Source organism: Eptatretus burgeri, chromosome 4 (genome assembly GCF_056783735.1).
Source record: "Eptatretus burgeri isolate ZD-2024b chromosome 4, Ebu_testis_v1, whole genome shotgun sequence".
Taxonomy (NCBI): Eukaryota; Metazoa; Chordata; class Myxini; order Myxiniformes; family Myxinidae; genus Eptatretus; species Eptatretus burgeri.
In genome coordinates this window covers 123,315,956-123,336,423 of record NC_140964.1, presented here as the reverse complement: position 1 = coordinate 123,336,423, position 20,468 = coordinate 123,315,956, and the positions used below count along the sequence as shown (strand labels likewise).

At 39.8% G+C, this 20,468-nt stretch overlaps 1 protein-coding gene across 17 annotated transcripts in view; it reads left to right on the top strand.

Annotated features, from left to right (window-relative positions):
• KCNAB2 (potassium voltage-gated channel subfamily A regulatory beta subunit 2) overlaps positions 1–20,468 on the top strand; it is a 156,718-nt gene that overhangs the window by 97,284 nt on the left and 38,966 nt on the right. For 12 of the 17 annotated variants that reach the window (XM_085876171.1, XM_085876166.1, XM_085876158.1 and 9 more), the window contains 3 exons: positions 9,889–9,932; positions 18,132–18,169; positions 20,078–20,157. In XM_085876171.1, coding sequence (XP_085732297.1) covers positions 9,889–9,932; positions 18,132–18,169; positions 20,078–20,157 — 162 coding nt within the window. Of the gene's footprint in view, positions 1–9,888; positions 9,933–18,079; positions 18,170–20,077; positions 20,158–20,468 lie in introns of all 17 variants that reach the window. The other 5 variants (XM_085876174.1, XM_085876168.1, XM_085876169.1 and 2 more) reach the window with 2 other exon arrangements.

The window sequence follows — 20,468 nt, the reverse complement described above, 5'->3', positions numbered from 1 at the left end:
TATATATTTATGATGGTTCTGTCCTGTTCATTTCTCATTCAGAGGCAATGTGTGTTCGTGTGACAGTGTGTGTGTGTGTCTCCTCCATAACTCCAAAACCATAAAACTTTGCATGCATACGAAGAAAACTCTAAGGTAGTGCAAGAGTGAAAATTGGATGTTTGGGTTAATTAAAATACCCCTTTTGAAGATAATTAACGGCCTTATTTAATTATATCCTTCACCAGGCGATCCTCGGCCACCTCTCTCTCTCTCTCTCTCTCTCTCTCTCTCTCTCTCTCTCTCTCTCTCTCTCTCTCTCTCTCTCTCTCTCTCTCTCTCTCTCTCTCTCTCTCTCTCTCTCTCTCTCTCTCTCTCTCTCTCTCTCTCTCTCTCTCTCTCTCTCTCTCTCTCTCTCTCTCTCTCTCTCTCTCTCTCTCTCTCTCTCTATCTCTCTATCTCTATATATATATCTCTATCTCTCTATCTCTATATATATATCTCTATCTCTCTATCTCTATATATATATATCTCTCTATCTCTATATATATATCTCTATCTCTCTATATATATCTCTATCTCTCTATATATATCTCTATCTCTCTATATATATCTCTATCTCTCTATATATATCTCTATCTCTCTCTATAAAGGTGTTTCCTGGGTAACCTCGCTGGGGTCTGAAACCACCATGTTTTTTGGCCTGTTCAACCATGCCTTGATTTGGAACAGGCTGCAACGATTTATTTACGACAAAAATTTTGTTTTCACTTTCCTCGTTCGTATCGAATGCCTGGTCGTCATAGCTATGAATCACTGTGTACTTCGTTTTTGTAAGTACTTTAGTTTTCAAATTAGCAGCTTGTAGCGATTTCATGCATTATATGATATGATTTTCCACGATCGATTCCCACAGACTAATTAAAGCATATCATCAAAATATTATTTCAGTTTTGAGGATCGGATATCGTCCGGGCTAAATAAGTGTCGAAATCTGATAATTTAAAGAAATAACAAGTCTTATAACTAGGCCGATAGACGTATTTTGTTTAAGCAAGCAAGGTTATGTTCCCTCCTCCATACATACATAAGAAAATGTGAAATTTCCAAAGCAGTAAACTTATCTTTTTCTACTGTTTGGAGAATTATATCGAGTGAACCAAAAAATTTAGGAATGCAACAAAATTAACCAGCTTTATTGAGCTATTAGGCTATGAGCCTCATAGGGGTTGGTCGGTACCATACAGATGGAGTGAGGCTCATTGTGATTTTTAACAACATATATGTATCTCGATATGAAAAAAAAAGTGATAGCAGTGTATAACTCTCGGCCATCTCTGTTTTATCACCCAAAATATTATTATACGCCCGCTTCGCTTCGCCAAAAAATGTGATATTTGCTAAAATTGGAATAAATATTTTTTAAGGACCACAGAGTGCCAATAATTTGCATACTGGATGCCAACTAATAGAGTAATAGAAATATAGTACATTTATGGTGGTTATTGGTCAAACTTTTGATATAATGACAAAAAATATGTTGCATTTAGTGAAAAGTGGCCAAAATCGCTTCAAGTTCAGAATTCACATTGTACGTTTTGTCAATATTTCAAAAATGAAAACTCCCAGAGTAACATTTGACCCCTCAAAATATTCGCAATGAACCACTGCATTGGAATACATCATTACTTTGTAATATGGTGGTTGTTTGGGGCACATATTTTGGCAAAGTTCAACCATACTCCCTAATTTTGATATTTTGGAACAAAACATAGATTTTGAACATTTAGGTTTATTCGTCTACTTTTGGTATCTCAGTGTAATTTTGGTAGTAGCTAGTATCCTAAAGTAGGTATGTAACATCAGGTACATTATATTTCACAATACATGCAAAATTGCTGCACACTCTAGGTTTATCATAATTATGTTATCATTAACTGATCTGTCGAACAAATACGCCTTGTTATTATACATTATTACCAATCAATTTTTAACACAGATTACAGGCATTTTAAATTAAACACATACTAAATAATGCTTATAAATTGAACCTATCCTTTTATACATCGGGCTACTTTAAATTTCAATGAACGTCATACATATTCTGGCAAGTGAGCCTTCCGCTGTGAGGTTTGTTTCTATGCACAGGTCCCGGAGACCAGCATCTTGAAAACGAGCTCCGATAATTGCGAGTATATTGCAGACTGTATGGAAAGTACCCAGACAGAGAATTATTCGTGAATACTTGTCAGTGTGTTTCCAGATGATTTTGGCTGCCTTAGCGTATAATGCCTGGTCCAACACTACGACAATCGCCTCTAACTGTGGTGCCGTCCTCACAAGTTCTGACTGGTTTAATATTTCAGCGACTGTAGTCAATTCCGTAGCTGGAGCATTGATAGTGGGCATATAACAAACAACATCCTCTGAGACCGTCAGAGAATCTGTGGTGTTTATATTGAAACCCGTCCAGCTTGGTATGCGCTGCTTCTCTGCGTCGGTCATTCGAGCAAGTATCCAGATGAGGTTTTTGTTCATAGCTGTGTACTCCGTTACTATGCTCGTGTCTGTTGTGAGCAACTGTGGTCCAACGCGCTGTCCAGCAATGTATGTTGTCAGTTCGTGATCAGAAAAATCCAAAGATCTTTGCTTTTTCTTGGCTATCTCAGGAAGCGCTTGTTTCGGAAGATGTGGTCCATAAACTCTGGCCTGTACCACGATACCATTCACACGATGTGACGTTCCCTTTGCACTCAATGTTTCTTCCAATCTATCAATGTTGTCCCAGGCCAAGTTGGTAAACGTATTTGGTTGAATATTTGTTGGTATGAGTGTCTGATTTAGATTAGCTGTGAGCTTCTGTAAGCACAAGGCTGTCATTTTCTTCCAGCTGAGAGTAAGATATCCCATGGCCTAATCTGTTCAACGTCCGTATCAACTCCGTATTCCCAGTGAGTGTTTTAACCATGTATGGAAGCAGTATATGTTTTGGTGGCTTCTGCATACCACATGTCACTGCATATACCACATCTTGACTGAAGGATTCCGTGAGCATTGTTACTCTCCGTGAAGGGTGTTTGTGTTCTGGATCACCAGTTAGTCGACCAATCAGAAACTGTCGAAGATGCAGTGAATGATTCCTTCTCCACATCGGACGGGTGATAGGGCCAGGTTGTTGGTTTTTTCTCGTCCTTTATTGTTGCTCTCAAAAATGACGATGACTGATCAATGATCTTCGAGATATTTGTTGATTTATCTTTCCAAGTTTTCAGCTCCCTTTCCATATCGCAATACTCACTGACGATATCTTGCATTGTTATGCAATCAGGTACAACAACAAGTTTTCCTTTTGTGTCAGCAAAAATCTGAATACAGTCTCCCAACTCCTGTTCCAAATTCTGACGGAGATGTTTCTTGGTGGATTCTGTTGGACTATGTATGCCTCTGGCAGACATCATTCGCAGTTTCTCTGTAAGCGTTGTAACTCTGACAATTGGCTTGTTGGGATCGATATCAGTTTGTATATAATGAAACAGTTCTGCATATGATTCGTCTTGCTTTTCGAGATAAATATCATTCTCCTGAGAAGGAGCAGGCTCTGTATCGAGACCGGGTGCTGGTCTTGTGTAGTCCCTGTAGCAGGAAGCATGATAATGTGCTTCAGCAGCAACTATGTCCCGACTCGTTATGGCTAAAAGCTTGGTGTCACACTTGCGGACTGCACAAGCTCGAAGCTTCTGGTCCGATCTCAACTCTGCAGATTGGACTAGTTTTTCCCGAGTTGAGGTTCCCTTGTATCTCTTGACATTTTCGCAGAAAATGCATGTGTAGTCATAGATGCGTGATTCTGATGAGCATCGTCTTGCCAGTCGCTTAGCATTGGAACACCCAGCAACAGCTTCCTCAGTTGAGCTTGGATCTGTTTTACGTTTAAGGGCTTCCAGATCTCTCTTCATCGTGAAAATGCTCTTGCATTTCCTATGGTAGAAGATCACTGGAATCTCCTTGGCTGTCACGGATTTAGCAATGTCGAGTATAGGGGAGTGATCTCTTACTTGAGCAGCATTTATTTGGGTTTTCCATGATTCAAAACTTTGTGGACTGGTAAGTTGTTCATTTGGATCAATACTCAGTGATTCCTTGTGAATTATACAGTGTCTTCCAGTTGGCTCTTCGGCCTCATCTCTGGTTTGTTCTTCCATTGCGATTGTACGAGCAACTACACATACTGGGCAAGCACTAACCCCACCACCACCACCATTACCACATTACCTGGAATGACAAAAGGAAATAACAATTTAGTTGGGTAATACAGATGGAAATACAGTAATGTTTAAGGCTATCCACTACTTTTAGGCATTTTTAATATCTGTAGATGTTTCAATTTGTGAAATATTGCATCTGCGATGTCATATATTGATCTAGTTTTTTGTAATATTAAATAGTTATACCAAAAGTAGAAAACGCCAGTAGAAAACAATGAAGAAAAGAGAATAATAAAAGAAAGCTACAGCACGTCAGATTTATCGGCCGAGTCGGACAGACGACAGATTTATCGGACTAGTCGGATGGACGACGGATTTATCGGACTAGTCTAGACTCTAGAGTTGACAAGTAACTTGTATTAGCATGCACACAATGTATAAGTCAATGCGTAAGAGTCCTGAGGCTATGAGGCCGTGTAATAGGACAGATAAATTTGTCTTTCATAGTTGTGCCAACATATTTTTCCCTGTTCATTTATTACAGCATTTTGGCAAAATGTTAATGAATAGCAAGCCAATGGAAGCAGTACCTTCACTTTAGAATAAATCCACGTATGTCGAGTGCAGCCATACCTGGCTTGCATGTATGTGGAATCGTACCTATCCCAGCAGGCTGGTTTCAACGAACAATTCAATAAGCTGCAAAATGTGGGTACAGGTATTTCGCATTGTTTGATTTTAAAATGATCTCCTTGCGCCTTGAAATGATGCAATATTAATATTTAGTATTTTACTTGTATGTCCCTGTAAGTTTCTTTTTTAATGGAAACGTTCAACAGTCACATTTAATATTTTGCGGACATGGTATAGCCCTTTATTGTGCATACATGTATTGGATTTGTACACGACTACGACAAGGTAGTAAAGGGATAAATAATTGCCTCGTGATTGTTGTGCATACACGGCTCAGAAGCAGAATTTATTTTCCGCAAGACGATCAGTGAGATGGCAAACACATGTGCACAATGCATTTGTACGTACTTTATACGACGCACGACATCTCGAGTCAATCCACTCTGTGCGAGTTTCTGCAGATGACGTGAACGCTGCGGTTCGCTGAAGTCAACTTTTTTGAGGGGCGGGGAATAGCGAGTTGTGAAAAGCACCAGAAATGTTCGAAATATTGGTCTAATTATCCCATTTTTTTATTTTAAAAAAGAAACATGGGTGATTTCTTCACTAGGAAGGTCAAGTTAATATATAAATAACCACAAAGTTTTGTGTGTCATGGGACCTTTAAATTTCCATGCACAGGTCGACATCAAATTGCTCTTGCCGACACATTGAAAGACATGGCCTGCTTGCTGAGGCTCAACTCTGCTCTGCAGTTTTCTTCTCTTTTTAGCTCGCCTGTTCGAAGAACAGAGAGCTATAGCGATACCCCCGGCGTGGGCGTCAGCGTGAGCGTGAAAATGTTAATTTTTGGTGCAAGTAATTTTTTTCCTTTCTAATGTTTTTATCTACCACACTTTTTTATACGCCCGATATATATATATATATATATATATATATATATATATATATATATATATATATATATATATATATATATATATATATATATATATATATATATATATATATATATATATATATATATATATATATCGGGGCGTATTATGTGATACCGGTGGTCCGTCCGTCTGTCTGTCTGTGTCCGACCGTCCGTCCCTGTCTGCACTCTAACTCCCAAAGTTTTCAACTTTCACGTTTCATATTTGCTACATAGGTACAGACTGTGGAGACGGTGTGTCGTGACATACGTTCGTCATCTAAAGTGGTTGCCATGGCAACTAGGATGCTGTTTTCCATGTCGTAGCACAATTCTGTATATACCTTCTTGTTCGGGTGTATATTGTGCTCCCTTGCTCTCTTGTTACTGATTACAATATACAAATACATATATTGCTTTAAAATTATTTGGATCAGATTTCACTGAAATGCTGAATAAAAAATATTAATTATTAGACGAGTCTTTTAAAAACGATAAATGTATAAACAGGCGAGCATTGGGTGGCTTTGACACCAACTCTGGTTTGTACTTACTATGACCTTTGTTGTATACCAAAGCTAGGCTCATGGAAGAGCATGGTGTAAAGAGGGTAAAGGATAACAAACTACATTGGAGGTCATGGGGGCAACACTTGTAAAGAAGTATAGAAAAGACCTGTTCTCTTGATGTTGATTGATTTTCTTTCAGCAACAAAACTGCAGCATGGTTCCCTACATTCAGTTTTCTTGTCATGTTAATTTATAACCATCGCCAGAGAAGAGGGTATTGCATTTGTGCGTTTTTGTGTGTTTGTCCCCACATAATGTGCTGACATAGGCCACAAAGCCAACTAGTGGTAGCCAGTATTCCACATTATCTGTTTTTTTTTCAACTGAGTACCTCTATAATGTATGTACAACTTGTAGGGGCTACCCGGCACTACCTGAGAGGGTGGTGAGGGGGGATACCCAGGGTTGCCTGTCTGGGTGAGCTTTTCCTGGTGGTGGTTTCGGAATCTGTTGAATATTGAAAAGCGATGGAGTTATTGGCCTCATGGTGACTACATTTTGCCTGCGGGCCATTGGCAGCACTGCTTGACCCCACATCCCAATATACACTTTACAGCGGCCTTTGGTGACCTCAAATCACATGTCAAGGCCAATGTGTGGGAGCTTGAAACCTTGCCTCGAGGTGCTACGGCTCGGCTGTGAAAGAATAACATACAAACACACGAAAACATGTTTGTCGATTTGAATGTGACTCCATCTAAAAGTGTGTGCAATTACAATGCGAGTATGTCGATAACGTGCATACAATACAATTAAAATGCGATTTCGTCTGCAAAATACATCCATTAAAATGACACAAAACGTGTGTGGGTGAGGGTATTCAATATTTCATTGCTTGTTCTAATTACCTCCACCACCACAGGTGGAAGGAGGTTATGTTTTCACCCCTGTCTGTCTATCTTTGTTTGTTTGTTTGTGTGCACGATATCTCAAAAAGTTTTATATGGATCCGGATGAAATTTGGTGGGCTGGTGTGACAAGGTCGATCTGATTTGATTTTGGTGAAGATCCGGATCCGCCAACTTGAATTTTCCAGTGATTCTTCTCCATTGAGAGATTGGGCCAAAAATTATATATAGCACGATATCTCAAAGTTGTGGACGGATTCGGATGAAACTTGGTGGACACGTTGGGTGTGTGACCACCAAAATTGTATCAATTTTTCCTCAACCGGAATCAGGATCTGGATACGATAATTATCGTTGCCCGCATTTATAAAATTAGTGTGTGGGGTTCACATTGACCTGTGCTGTACATTTACTTAATGTATTGGCTTCTTTCACAGTATATGTTCGTGGCATCATGGAAATTAAGTTTTTATAATTAAATTTTTTGTCACATTTGCTTGAATGGTTTTCAGAATGAATCCGTTTGTGCGTCTGTATGGTTTGTTTGTTTGTTTCTTTCTTTCTCCTGTCTTTCTCTCTTTCTACAAGAGCGAGGCTCATGGAAAACCTTTTTTTTTTTTCCTCTATTTCTTCCACTTACCTCTGTGAGTAAAGATCATCAACATTCATACAGATCGAGGGTATTGGTTGTATAACGTGGTACGTTGCTATGGTTCAAGCCAAAAGAATCGCACATGAGACGAGTGTTCATCTCAAGGGTATTGTGCTGAGTGTGGAAATCGTAGAGAGGGGTACATGGGGTGGAAGGAGTGGGGGGGGGGGGAGTTTTACCTGTTTTCTTTATGTTTTTTTCACTTCCTTAATTAACCAACTGGGAGTGAAAATGGCACACAAAATGTGGTGTTGCCGATGAATTAGTAATGGTATATTTGGTAATCTGCAATGTAATCGAGATATTTTATAACAGAGAGCTTAAAGGCAGGCAATTGTGGTTAATATTTCATTTGAAAGAAAATAAACCATTTTTGTCCAAGTATCTTCTTTTGATCACAGTATTGTGTACAGTACGTGACCAAGGGTGACAGAAGAAAGTTGTAATTGTATAAATGTAATAAGCACTTTACCTTTAACATTGCAGTACCATTCATTTCACTGTGAAAACTTGGCTCGATCCCAGTTTCATTGGGATTGCCTTCCTTTATTCTATTTTATTTTATTTTATTTTTTCTGACCAGTTTGCTCCATGAATGCAAAAGCAAAATGAAAGAGGGTGTTTATTTTTTTAATGATTATAATAAACATCTGTTATCGTCCGATTTGACGTCGCATGCTGCACGTGACGATCACAATTATATGTTCGTCAAATGCCCGATTGCCATGATGAAATGCGTGTTTTAGTTGCGTTGTCATCCCGCGCACGTGAAGAGAAAAGCTGGGTGAAGAAGTCGGTTGTCTGTCTGGCTGTTTGTGGACAGATGGAGAAATGTCGGTTTTGATCGAGGAACAAGTTATTTAAATTGAATGTTATATTTTGATCTTGACTCTGGCAACAAGCCTGCAGTTCAGCAGGACTTTGGCTGAATTTGTCCTGATAGCACATGCACAGAAAGGAGTGAGATCATTTATTTACTCTATCTGCCTGGCATTCAAACGAAATTGAAAATCATTCCAAACAGGAAATTACTGTTTTTAAGGATGTCATAAAGGACACAAACAAACAACAGGCACGAAGAACTATTGTGTAACGTGCTAGATAGGGTGGTGCGATAGCAACTGCATCAATGGCGGTAAACTTCCAGAATTAATAAATATATATATTTTTTTAATCCAAGCTTTTCAATCTTTATTTTATTTCCATTTAATTACATACTTGAACACTGGAATAGAAATCGCCTGACTGCCGCTTCCAAGAACCCACAGTTTTGCAGTACTTACACCATGTTAAATATGGTGGTGTATTTGAATGCGTCAACAGCACTAAACTAAGCCTGGTGTTCGCTTAGTGGTGAGGGTGGCGGCTTGGGATCCGAGGGTCCTGAGTTCAAGCCCCGTTGGCCACTGAATTAATATACACCAGGAGATTGACTCAGGCTGTCATCCTGCCGAGGTCGGCAAAATGAGCACCAGTGTACTGGTAAGGGGGACACTGCATCAGCGGCATAGCCGCGTCCCAACCAATGATGCAACCAGCAGCTACAGGCTGCACTCGATAGAGAGAGTGCACTAAACTTCTGGATTTTTTTTTTTTAATACAACCTTTAAATCATTTTATTTCAATTGAATTATAATCTTGAACACTGTGTGGGGTTACATGTTCCATGAACTCGATCGTTATAAAAACATTTGATGATGTTAAAAATCTTGCTGGAAACTGCTTTATCAGCAATTTACTTGGCGCTTGCTTCCCCATTCATAATTGTCAAGCCTTATCGTGTTTACTCACTTTTGTAATTGTCTGCTTGTAGTGTCGGCTTTAAAGAAGATCCATTCTGAGTTTCATGCAGTTTGCATTTTTGTCATGCATGTGTGGAGTATTTTGGATTGGGGGATTGTGCTTAAGCAATGTTGTTCACATAACTTGCCATTTGATTTTACAACCAAAGGTAGTAGTGAATACAATGTTATCATTTCAACATAGAAATCAACATGATCCTGACTTTCACAAAGTAAAATGAGCCAACTTTGTTGTGCCTCTTCAAAGTTAAGATGAGAGAGACCTGATGGTGTTTTTGCAGGAATCTGGGGAAGTCCGGACTCCGTGTGTCCTGTGTCGGCTTGGGTAAGTGCAGGTGTGGTGGGAAATTGATGATTTATTGGAGTGTTTGATCATTTCATGGCTGCGATGTCGATTTTTTTTAGATGCTGATTGCTTTAAGATTGAGCATCTTTAGATTCCTTTGGACTCCTGCTTGGTGAACACGTTAATTGTACAGTGAGGTGGTGGTGGTGCCCCCACTGAGCTTACTGAACTGTGTGAATGGAATTACAATCAGTTTTTGCTGTGAGCACACAAGTGGACATAGCCTGAGTCAAGAAGAGAAGGGTTAAAATGTAGTAATGCAGGGGTCTTTCACTCAGATATAGTTGATGCATGCAATGGTTAGTACAGTCGAAATGTTGGATGACCTCCCACAAATTGCAACAAAAGCAAATTCAACAGATTTTGATTCCGAGATATGTCCTGAGTGACAGAAAAAAGTCCTAAGGGATCCTCCGGGGGGAAAGTCCTGAAATCATGGAAATCCAATATGGCCGCCACCCGGCTTCGGGGAAAATGAGAAAATTGTAAAGATTGATATTTTAAAATGTAAATATATGTTTTTCTGCATTATAATTGTTTCTAGTTATGGTCAGTGTATTGATACATAAGAATAATTATAAAAAAGTGAAATGTATTGAGGGTAAAATAAAACAATTATAGCTTTTTTGTCAAAAAATGTCAATTTTTTTTGTCCCGAAAAAAAAAAATTTACCTGATACTGATTTTGGTTCCTGAACCAAAAAAAAAGACATGTTGAAGACACAAGATGAAATCAGGTCTACGGCAATACAATATAATTATGTAAATCATTGAAACATGACAAAATTCACAATTACACTCGGGGCAATCACATCTGCCTGACGAAGGTTTCGAAATGAAAATGAAAATTCACATTAAACTCAGAAACTACATCCATTATAAACTTACCATACATGTTGAGAAAAATCAAGCGTATTAAAGTTAGAACTCGACAATGTCATCATCATCCGCATCATTGTCACATGGAGTGTTTGTGCAGCCAGAGCCCCTGCAGTTTCCACAAGCTGGAGTGCACAAAATGTTGTGCTTCTTGCATGTGCATCTCATGGGGCTTCATTCAGCCTGGCAGTTGCACCCAATGACACGTAACATCTTTTCAGGAGTTGGAGCTATTGATGTCTGAAGTGGCACAAAACCCTCGTCACACTTCTGCCAACCCCAGTCTGTGGAAGAAGTTCATCTGCACATCCCTTCCATTCTTGGACTTGCAGATACACGCGCAGGCTGTGATACTTTGCTGCTTCTGATGTTGGTGGTAACGTCTGTGGTTGCACGTGAGAGGAGTTCCAAGCCACCTTGTCCCAGTAACACTGATACCGGAGGGTGTCCAGGGTGTCAGTTGACTTTCCGTTGTGGATTATCACCAATGTTTTTTTTCTCCTGCATCTGCCACATCACATACGGAAGCTGGATATGTATCAAAAACCTTGGCCTGCTCACGGAATATGTTGTTTCCTTTGAACTTTTTGAGGGAAACTCCCTTTCCAATACCATGAAGACGAGATGTCGTGTCGCACCCAAGAACTGCATGTAGAAACAGTATGTGCTTGCATATGTCTGTACCAATCATTTTCTTTGTAGCCTTGATGTTCCAGATGCGAGGCTTCTTCTTGTTCTTATTTGGCTCAGGACAAATGAAGAGGTCATGGGATTCTAAGCTTGCATGGTAGCATAGGAGGACAGGGAGGTCTGTGTCATCACCAACTCGCACAGTGTTGGTGACAGTAACAGACTGCAAGGCCTTCAGTACAATCAGATCAGCATCCCCTGAGGCATGGTGTGTCTCACAGTTCTTCTTCTGAAGCTCTTCACTCAACATAAAAATGAATCGCTGGTTATTCTGCCTATTGGCAAGAAACTGTTCCTTCTTCATTGTAAGATGCATGTCAGCTGTAAATGTCACAGTAGTGCCAGCATTCCCTTTAGACCGTCTCTGGTGTGTCATGTCCTTCGTGTTGGTACTCTCATAACCATCAAACACGACTATGGCATCTCCGTACTTTTTCGTTACATAATCGGTGAACTGGTGGCATATGTCTCTGGATGTAGATTCCATGAGACCATGGAATGCGTTGAACAAGTGCCCCGCCATCCAAAACATACTGTTGCCCATCATTGGGGACATCGGATCCAATAAGATCCCAGATGGCATCAGCAAAGACTGGCTTGTGTGCTTCTCGGAGCTGAAGAGTTGAATCAAAGAGGGCTGTTGGATTGCTGCACAGTTCATATTTGAAGGCCGACTCCAGTTCTTCTGCTGTCTATGCAACAGTGATCAGTCTCTGGAAGAGGAATTGTGGGTCAACCTGGACTTGCTCTCCATCAATCTTGACAGATGACTTCATGCCGAGGGTGACAACTTCGTCTTTCCTCTTAAATCTGTACTCGGCAGGTGTTTTCCCATCCATAGATTTCAATATTTTGGCTCCTACAGCATGTGCTGTATCGACGTTGATGGTGGGGTGTGCATGAACTCCAGTGGCAATGTTCCTCAGACGTGGATCACTACTGAACGAATTCCATTCCTGTAAATACTCAAGAGCTGATAGTGTGTCCTTCCATGAGATTGTCTTGCCTTGGTTATGTCCTTCTTCTGCTCTCCAGTGTTGTAGTTCACACCTGTGAGCTCCTGCATTGCCTGGTTTATTTCTGCACAGGCAGGCATTGATCGTAGCCATACCAGCCGTTGTTGCTCTGTCATTCCTTGCCCTCATGTGAGCCCCCCGCTGGTCTTCAAACTTCTCATCAGAACTTGTTCGATGATCAGGTCAGATGAAAGACCTGCCCACAGGCGTTCACTTCGTCGAACCACATGGAACCCCTCATCAAAACGTTGTTGGACATTGGGATGTTGAGATTTTGAGGTTAGACATCTGCTGCAGATACACCCTCGCAGATTTGGCATTCAGGTTGTGGCCCGAGGCTGCCAGGTAAGGCAGTATTTCCTGGATGGCCTGTAGATGTAGTGCCCAGTTCCCAGTGCGCTCTGCCCAGATGTATTTGCATAGAATGTCTAGCATGTCCATATACTGAACCCAGAGTGCTGAAGTTTGAGAAGATATCTTTGCAGACTCGGTATGCTTCTGAAGGTGGTCTTTGATTCGTTTCAAGACGTCAAACTTCCATACTTCTTCCACAGACTGGGGTTGGCAGAAGTGTGACGGGGGTTTTGTGGTACTTCAGACATCAATTGCTCCAGCTCCTGAAAAGATGTTACGTGTCATTCGGTGCAACTGCCAAGCTGAATGTAGCACCATGAGATGCACATGCAAGAAGCACAACATTGAGTGCACTCCAGCTTGTGGAAACTGCAGGGGCTCTGGCTGAACAGACACTCCATGTGACAATGATGAGGATGATGACGACATTGTCGAGTTCTAACTTTAATACGCTTGATTTTTTTCTCAACATGTATGGTAAGTTTATAATGGATGTAGTTTCTGAGTTTAATGTGAATTTTCATTTTGATTTCGAAACCTTCGTCAGGCAGATGTGATTGCCCTGAGTGGAATTGTGAATTTTGTCATGTTTCAATGATTTACATAATTATATTGTATTGCCATAGACTTGATTTCATCTTGTGTCTTCAACATTTCTTATTTTTTTTTGTCCAGGAGCCAAAATCAGTATCAGGTAAAAAAAAAATTGACATTTTTGGACAAAAAAGCTATAATTTTTTATTTTACCCTCAATACACTTCACTGTTTTTTATAATTATTCTTGTATATCAATACACTGACCATAACGAGAAACAATTAGAATCCAGAAAAACATTTATTTACATATTAAAATATCAATCTTTACAACTTTCTCATTTTCCCCGAAGCCGGGTGGTGGCCATATTGGATTTCCATGATTTCAGGACTTTCCCCCCGGAGGATCCCTTAGGACTTTTTTTCTTTCACTGAGGACATATCCAGGAATCAAAATCTGTTGAGTTTGCTTTTGTTGCAATTTGTGGGAGGTTGACCAAATATTTATGCTCAAATGCCTGTACTCGGTCTCCCTGGAAAGGTTGTGGCAGCAGAAATGGTAGATAGGTTTATAATAATCCTGATTTTATTCTGAAATGATCAGAATCGCTACAATTTAATACACTACACTACAATACAGGTGGAGGCCAATTAACTTGGTGTGTGATTTTGAAGGTGATTAGTTACATCCGAGTTAATTTACAATTGTTGTAATAAGGGGTATGGACACTTATCCAACCAAGATATTCTAGTTTTGTATTTTTAGATCCTCGTGGAGGATCTCTAAGTCTTACTCACATTGTTGTTCTTGTGGACTTTGTTGTTTCACAGCCTACAGTTTTCGTCGAAACTTCCTGAAACTTGGCATATATATGTACAAATACCTCGCGTAGACAGTAACCATCTCCGATTTTGAAAATTCCTCCCAGAAAAAACGTTATGACGTCAAAATATCTCCGCAAATGGAAATCTCCTAAAAAATTATCTCCGAAACGAGGCAAGCTTTTTGAATTATGTTTGCGGGAATCGAACGGGGCATTAGCAGAGATGAATTACTGCACATATGATAAACCACTCTTCTTCTTTTTCTTCTTTTGGCTCGCTCCCGTTAGGTGTCGCCACAGCGGATCAACCGTCGAATTCGTTTTGTTGTCCGCATAATGATTTGGCATAGGTTTTTACGCCGGATGCCCTTCCTGACGCAACCCTGGTCGCCTCTTACGACACACAGGGATATGGTACACCTATTCTAACCGGGGCATACACCGGGCCCAGTACAACTGGTACTCATTTCGCCGACCTCAGAAGGATGGCAGGCTGAGTCAACCCCCTGGTGTTTTCGACTTGGTATATATATATATATATATATATATATATATATATATATATATATATATATATATATATATATATATATTCAGTGTCCCAAGGGGCTTGAACTCAGGACCTTTTGGGTCCCAAGCCACTGCCCTAACCACTGCGCCAACACCAGGCTTTCACCACATATGATAAACCACTATGACGTCATATCAATTTTTATGACATTATTCCTATTTTTTGACATTTTTTGTTTCACAACCCAGAGTTTTCATCGGATCTTCGTGAAACTTGCCATGTATATGCAGAAAGCCCACACGCAGGCAGTAACCATCTCCGATTTTGGAAATTCTCCCTAGAAAAAAAGTTGACGCCATAATAGTGCCGCTAATGGAAATCGCCTCTACCATTATCTCCGAAACGAGGCAAGCTGTTTGAATTTTGTTTGTGGGAATAAAGCCGGGCATTAGAACAGATAATTTATCGCAAACCTGATACATCACAATGACGTCATATTCGTTTTTATAACGTCATCATGAAGAGGACGAGGATCTTAGCTCGTTTGAGCTTGTTAGTTAATTTTTTTATGAGTTGTAGAATTTATTTTTCACTTGGAAGTTGTGGGTTACGATGTGTAAATAAAGGTGTATAAAGTTTGATTTAATGTAAGTTAATTGCAGGCAAAACGGCAACAAAAGGTGAAAATTTTGAAAGGGAGTGTGGACTTTCTATTCGCACTCTAGATGCTTTGGTGATTGTGGGATACAGGGATATTGTGAGTAGCTTGAGTACTGATGGGTGATTGTGTGCATCTGTGCTGATTGCGATGTCTGTGCATCTCGTCAAGGGTTAGTGTGTATCCTTCACCCTCAAACTGCCTTCGCCTCTACCCCCCCCCCAGAAAAAAAACTCAAACCCCCCCCCTCATTTTTATTTTTAATACCCTTGTGATATCCCTGAGCCTCTCGTACTTGTCATTTCCACTCCTCCCCCCCCCTCCCCCTGTTCCTCCAATGATATTGTTGTTTTGATAGATTTTTACCTCTGCCACCAAAGGGGAAGGAGGATGTTTTCACCCCTGTTTGTTTGTTTGTTTGTTACTTGCAAGATCGAAGATTTTAAAGTGTACTAGACGACCTGTGAACCCATTGGGTTCCCGTTGTGACAGAGGTTGATAAAAAAAATCATTTCAAGAAAAGAAAAAAAGAAAAAGACAGCTCCAGCGAACTATACTGCTGAAGTTGTTTGCATTGATCAAATAATCCCGAAGAGTACGAGACTGAATCGGGAATTGATTTTTTTTTAATTTTTTCCGTTGCCTGATTTGAACGAAACTTGATACTGTACACCACAGGCGAATGGTGAGTAAGGCAGCCCTAACATTTTTGCGCTATTGTACTGTTTTGGCTGTATTTCAGAAACGTAATACATACATACATACATACATACACACATGATGAGAGTTTTAGTAATATATAGATAGATTGGTCAGTCGATTTTGTTGGTCTGTCTGTCTGTTTTCCTGTCAATTGCCAACAGGTCACAATTTTAAACCGATCATCATGAAACTTTACCAAGTTGTAGTGGTAGTCTCAACTGAGAATCATATTGTTGAAGTTCAAATTAAATTTGAAGAGAAATTTTATTTCAGGTCACTGAATTCAACTCGCCAATTATTATTTTTGAGATCAACATCGGCCAAAAGGACAACATAGGCGGAATAAAAAAAAAGTCTATTTTTATCCGATTGACTTGAAGTTTGAAGAGGAGTTGCATATGTGGTCATTGAATTCAACCACCAATTATTTTTGAGGTCAAATTTGTTTTATGGATTTTGCAAGTATCGTGCTCTGCACGACGACGTCTTCTCGTTTGTTTGTCTATTTGCAAGATGTCTCAAAAAGTTGTAGATGGAGTCTGATTGAATATTTTTGGGCAGGTTTGGTGTGTGACAAGGATGAACTGATTCGAATTTAGTGAAGATCTGAATCCGGATCCAGATCTGATAACCTTTTAAGTGATTCTTCACCATTGAGAGGGTCAAAAAATGATATACAGTATAGCATGATATCTCAAAAAGTTGTGGGTGGATTCAGACAAAACTTGGTAGACAGTTTGGGTGGTGACAAGGACAAATTGATTTGATTTTGGTGAAGATCTGAATCCAGATACGAGAATTTTTTTTAATTTGTAAAGTGATACTTCACCATTGAGAGATTGGGGCCAAAAACGATATGTTGCATGATATTTCAAAAAAATTATTGGGCCTGATATGTTCTTGTGGATCAGGCATTGCATGGCAGAGGTATGCGCTCTAACAAGCTCCCTTATAGTTCCATCATGATCGAGTCTGTTAATCTTCTTAGCAAAAAGGAGAATGCATTAATTGTGATGTGTACAAGTAGATGAACAAGCTTGAAGGAAATAAAACATTTCAATGAAGTCAAATTTAACATGACTATATTGTTGCTGCTGAAAACTGCAATCCTGTTTGCATTTACAAATCACAAGCTGCATTGTGATATTCTATTTCCTCAACAATTATCCCTCAAGATTTGTACATGTATTTGGTGTTTTTATTTATTTTTATTGCTCTTACTCTCAACCTTTGCTTGTGTCATACTTTCCTGATGGGCTGTCAGGATAGCTTAAAGGTACATATGTGCACTCGCCTTTGATATGATTCGACCTGAGTTCAAATTTCGACCCAGCTAAAAGCTGTCCTCCTCATTTTTGCATGCAGGACGATCCATCAAAGTTTGTGTCATCCATTGGAAAGACGTTAACCTAGAGGACCTGTCTGTTGGCACCGGGGGGGGGGGGGGCATGATGTATGCCAATTTGGTCCCATGGTATCTTTCATGAAGAGTTAGCAAATTATCACTGGCACCGTGGCCAAATGTCAAATTCTTGCCCTGACTGACTGCCTGGAAGACAATGGCAAACCACCCAGCATAACCTTCACCAAGGAACTGCTTGGGCAGCACTGATGCTCTGTCAAGAGTATGGCACTTTTGATTGATTGGTGTAATTTCCTGCCAAACCAACTCCTCTTCTCCTTATCTCCATCTGCCATTGCATTTTCTTAATGTAATGTTTGAGTGTCTTGTTTGATCCTTTCTTGATAATTACAAATAAAAATTTTCTTTCTAATGCTTTTGATAATCATTTATTATCGCCTTTATATATTCCTGGCATCGTTCTTGTATCGAGCTGAAATGCCATCTATGTAGATCAAACTGCTGATTCGTTGCCTGCAGGTTATTGCTCCACTGGTGTAATATTGTACCTTGTCATGAATAACTTGTGGGCTTGAGCTTGATGTTTCCACCACAGGAATTGCCCCAGAGTTCTCATGCTTCATCGAAGGCTTTCCTTTTGTTTCCAGGCACGTGGGTGACTTTTGGAGGGCAGATAACTGATGAGGTTAGTGGTCAACTCAACTCGACCAGCTTTGTGAATTTTGCTGGTATATACAATGCTGCTATCAAACATGAATGCAATGCTTTATTTTTAATTTTTTTCTTCATTTTCCTCATACCGAGATTATATTAAGTAATTTTAATATGTATGATTACCCCTTTTGTATACCTTTCTCAATATGACAAGTTATTTTGTTATAAAGAGTTTGTGAAAAGCAAGTTCAAGTTTTATTTTGTGTAACCTTGTGTCACCGAGGTGTTTCTGAATCGATAATTTATTTGGACTGATTTTTAGGGTGGGATTTGAAAGGAAACAAATTTGCCAATTTTATGGTGTTTAGATATAATTCAAGGTTCACTTATGTCATGGTCTTGTATTTTTGTTGTTTTCTTTTTTTGCCTGGCATACAAGCCCTCTTCTGTTTAATTCACACCTTATGACACCGATGTCATCCTAGCCTATTCTATCCTATATCCTAACTATCTTTAATCCATATAAATGCAAGTTGTGCAATTGTCTGAACGGGGTGAACGTCATAACCACAGCACGTACAATGCAGAATGTTTCCTCATTTAAGAACTCTTCGGTCCGGACAGTGCATGCTCAGGTTTATAAATATCGATGACCACACAATTTTGAGTTTTGTTCATTTTTGTTGCGCACACTGGTGGTGTATAGGCTCGGAGTCGTTGGTTTGCTCACCTACCGAAAGTTAAAAAAACAAGAAGCGAATACTTCGATATCGTGCGGCTGGGGGCAGTAAAAGTGTAGGTTAAGAATGATGAAACAATTTTGCAGTTTTTAAATTTAAATGTAGACATGGTGAATTAGCATGCATAATGGGAAGAGTGGTGATGTTGGACAAATTTCTATTTATAGCCCTCAGATCAAAGGGACGTACACGGCCATACGTGTGACAGAAGACAGGACAGAATAGCCAATTATTTTATCAGCGCGATGTCGCCGCGCTGTAAAAAAAAATGATATAACCACAAACCATTCGGTCAATTCTGTCGACGTGTTTCCGTCTGATAAAGTTTCTCAGTGAAGCAGTCTTCACATTTGGTGACTTGTGCTGTCAAAGGACATTCGTAGCAAACTCCACAAATATTCCACACTCCATTGGGAACAAAAACCCTGACAAACGGAAAACCTGGGACTCCTTACTAATGCATCAACTAACCTTTCATGCACATGTGAAACGTACACGAGAACGCTCTGACAGTGCCTCGTGTGAGTGGAAGCACAAAGTTTCATGGACTGTGTATAATATCTCGAGTCGCTGCTTTGCACAGATACCAGAAGTAAAAATTAACAATATAACCACAAATTATTTAGTCGATTCCTTCTTACGAATAATTTCCTTTTAGTCGATTTAGTTCACTGAGAAACCCTTAGCAGTTTTAAGAGTTAGTGACTATGATGTGAACTAGGAGTTGGGGGGAGGGGGGGTTCAGGACAAGTGAAGAATTAAAATCGTTCCTAACACTAGAGGTGAGAGCGATACAAATTTCCTCTGTTTGGCATTCAGCCAGCAGACGATTGAATGCCAAATGCTGGTCGGGATGACTGATTTAGTAAGATGGCAGTGTGGTGAGCCAGTGTTACGGCTGGGATGTCATTACGGCGTTACATCTCGCGCTAGGCTGTGCCTTTGCAGCAGTTTATTCATGATACGATAATTGCATTTTGCAACATCTTATACCCGAGAACATACATGGAGCGATAGCTTTAATGTTGGTTTTATGAGAAACAATCGGAAACAAATATTAAAGTGGGGAAAAAATACATTTTTGCTCATGCTTTAATTATGAACTGATATAAGCATGTATTTTGATCGCAATCATACATCATACATGTAAAAACAATTTCTCCAATATCTTCGATTGGTTCTTGTACTGTGTTCTACAGACAGCGGAGCAGCTCATGACCATCGCATATGAGAATGGAATCAACTTGTTTGACACTGCGGAGGTGTATGCAGCCGGCAAGTACGTACTGCAATTAATTTCAAGAACTGTTCCATTGGATGCCTGTATTTCCAACTCTTGTTTGTACTGGTGTGTTCGAGTCAGTTTTCCCACCTGACTTTTGGAGAAATTCCACATATCTTTTGTGTGCACCTTTTAGCAGCGTTTTGAGCCATGCGTTTTGCCTTTGAATAAAATCAAGAGAACTTTGTCAGACAGACAGGGGAAGAACCACTCGGTGTTGTGTGAGTCATAATTGGCATATCTCCATGTGGAGCAACAGTTTTGAAATACTCCCCTGCTCTCATACACTTTGTCATGACATCACCTGG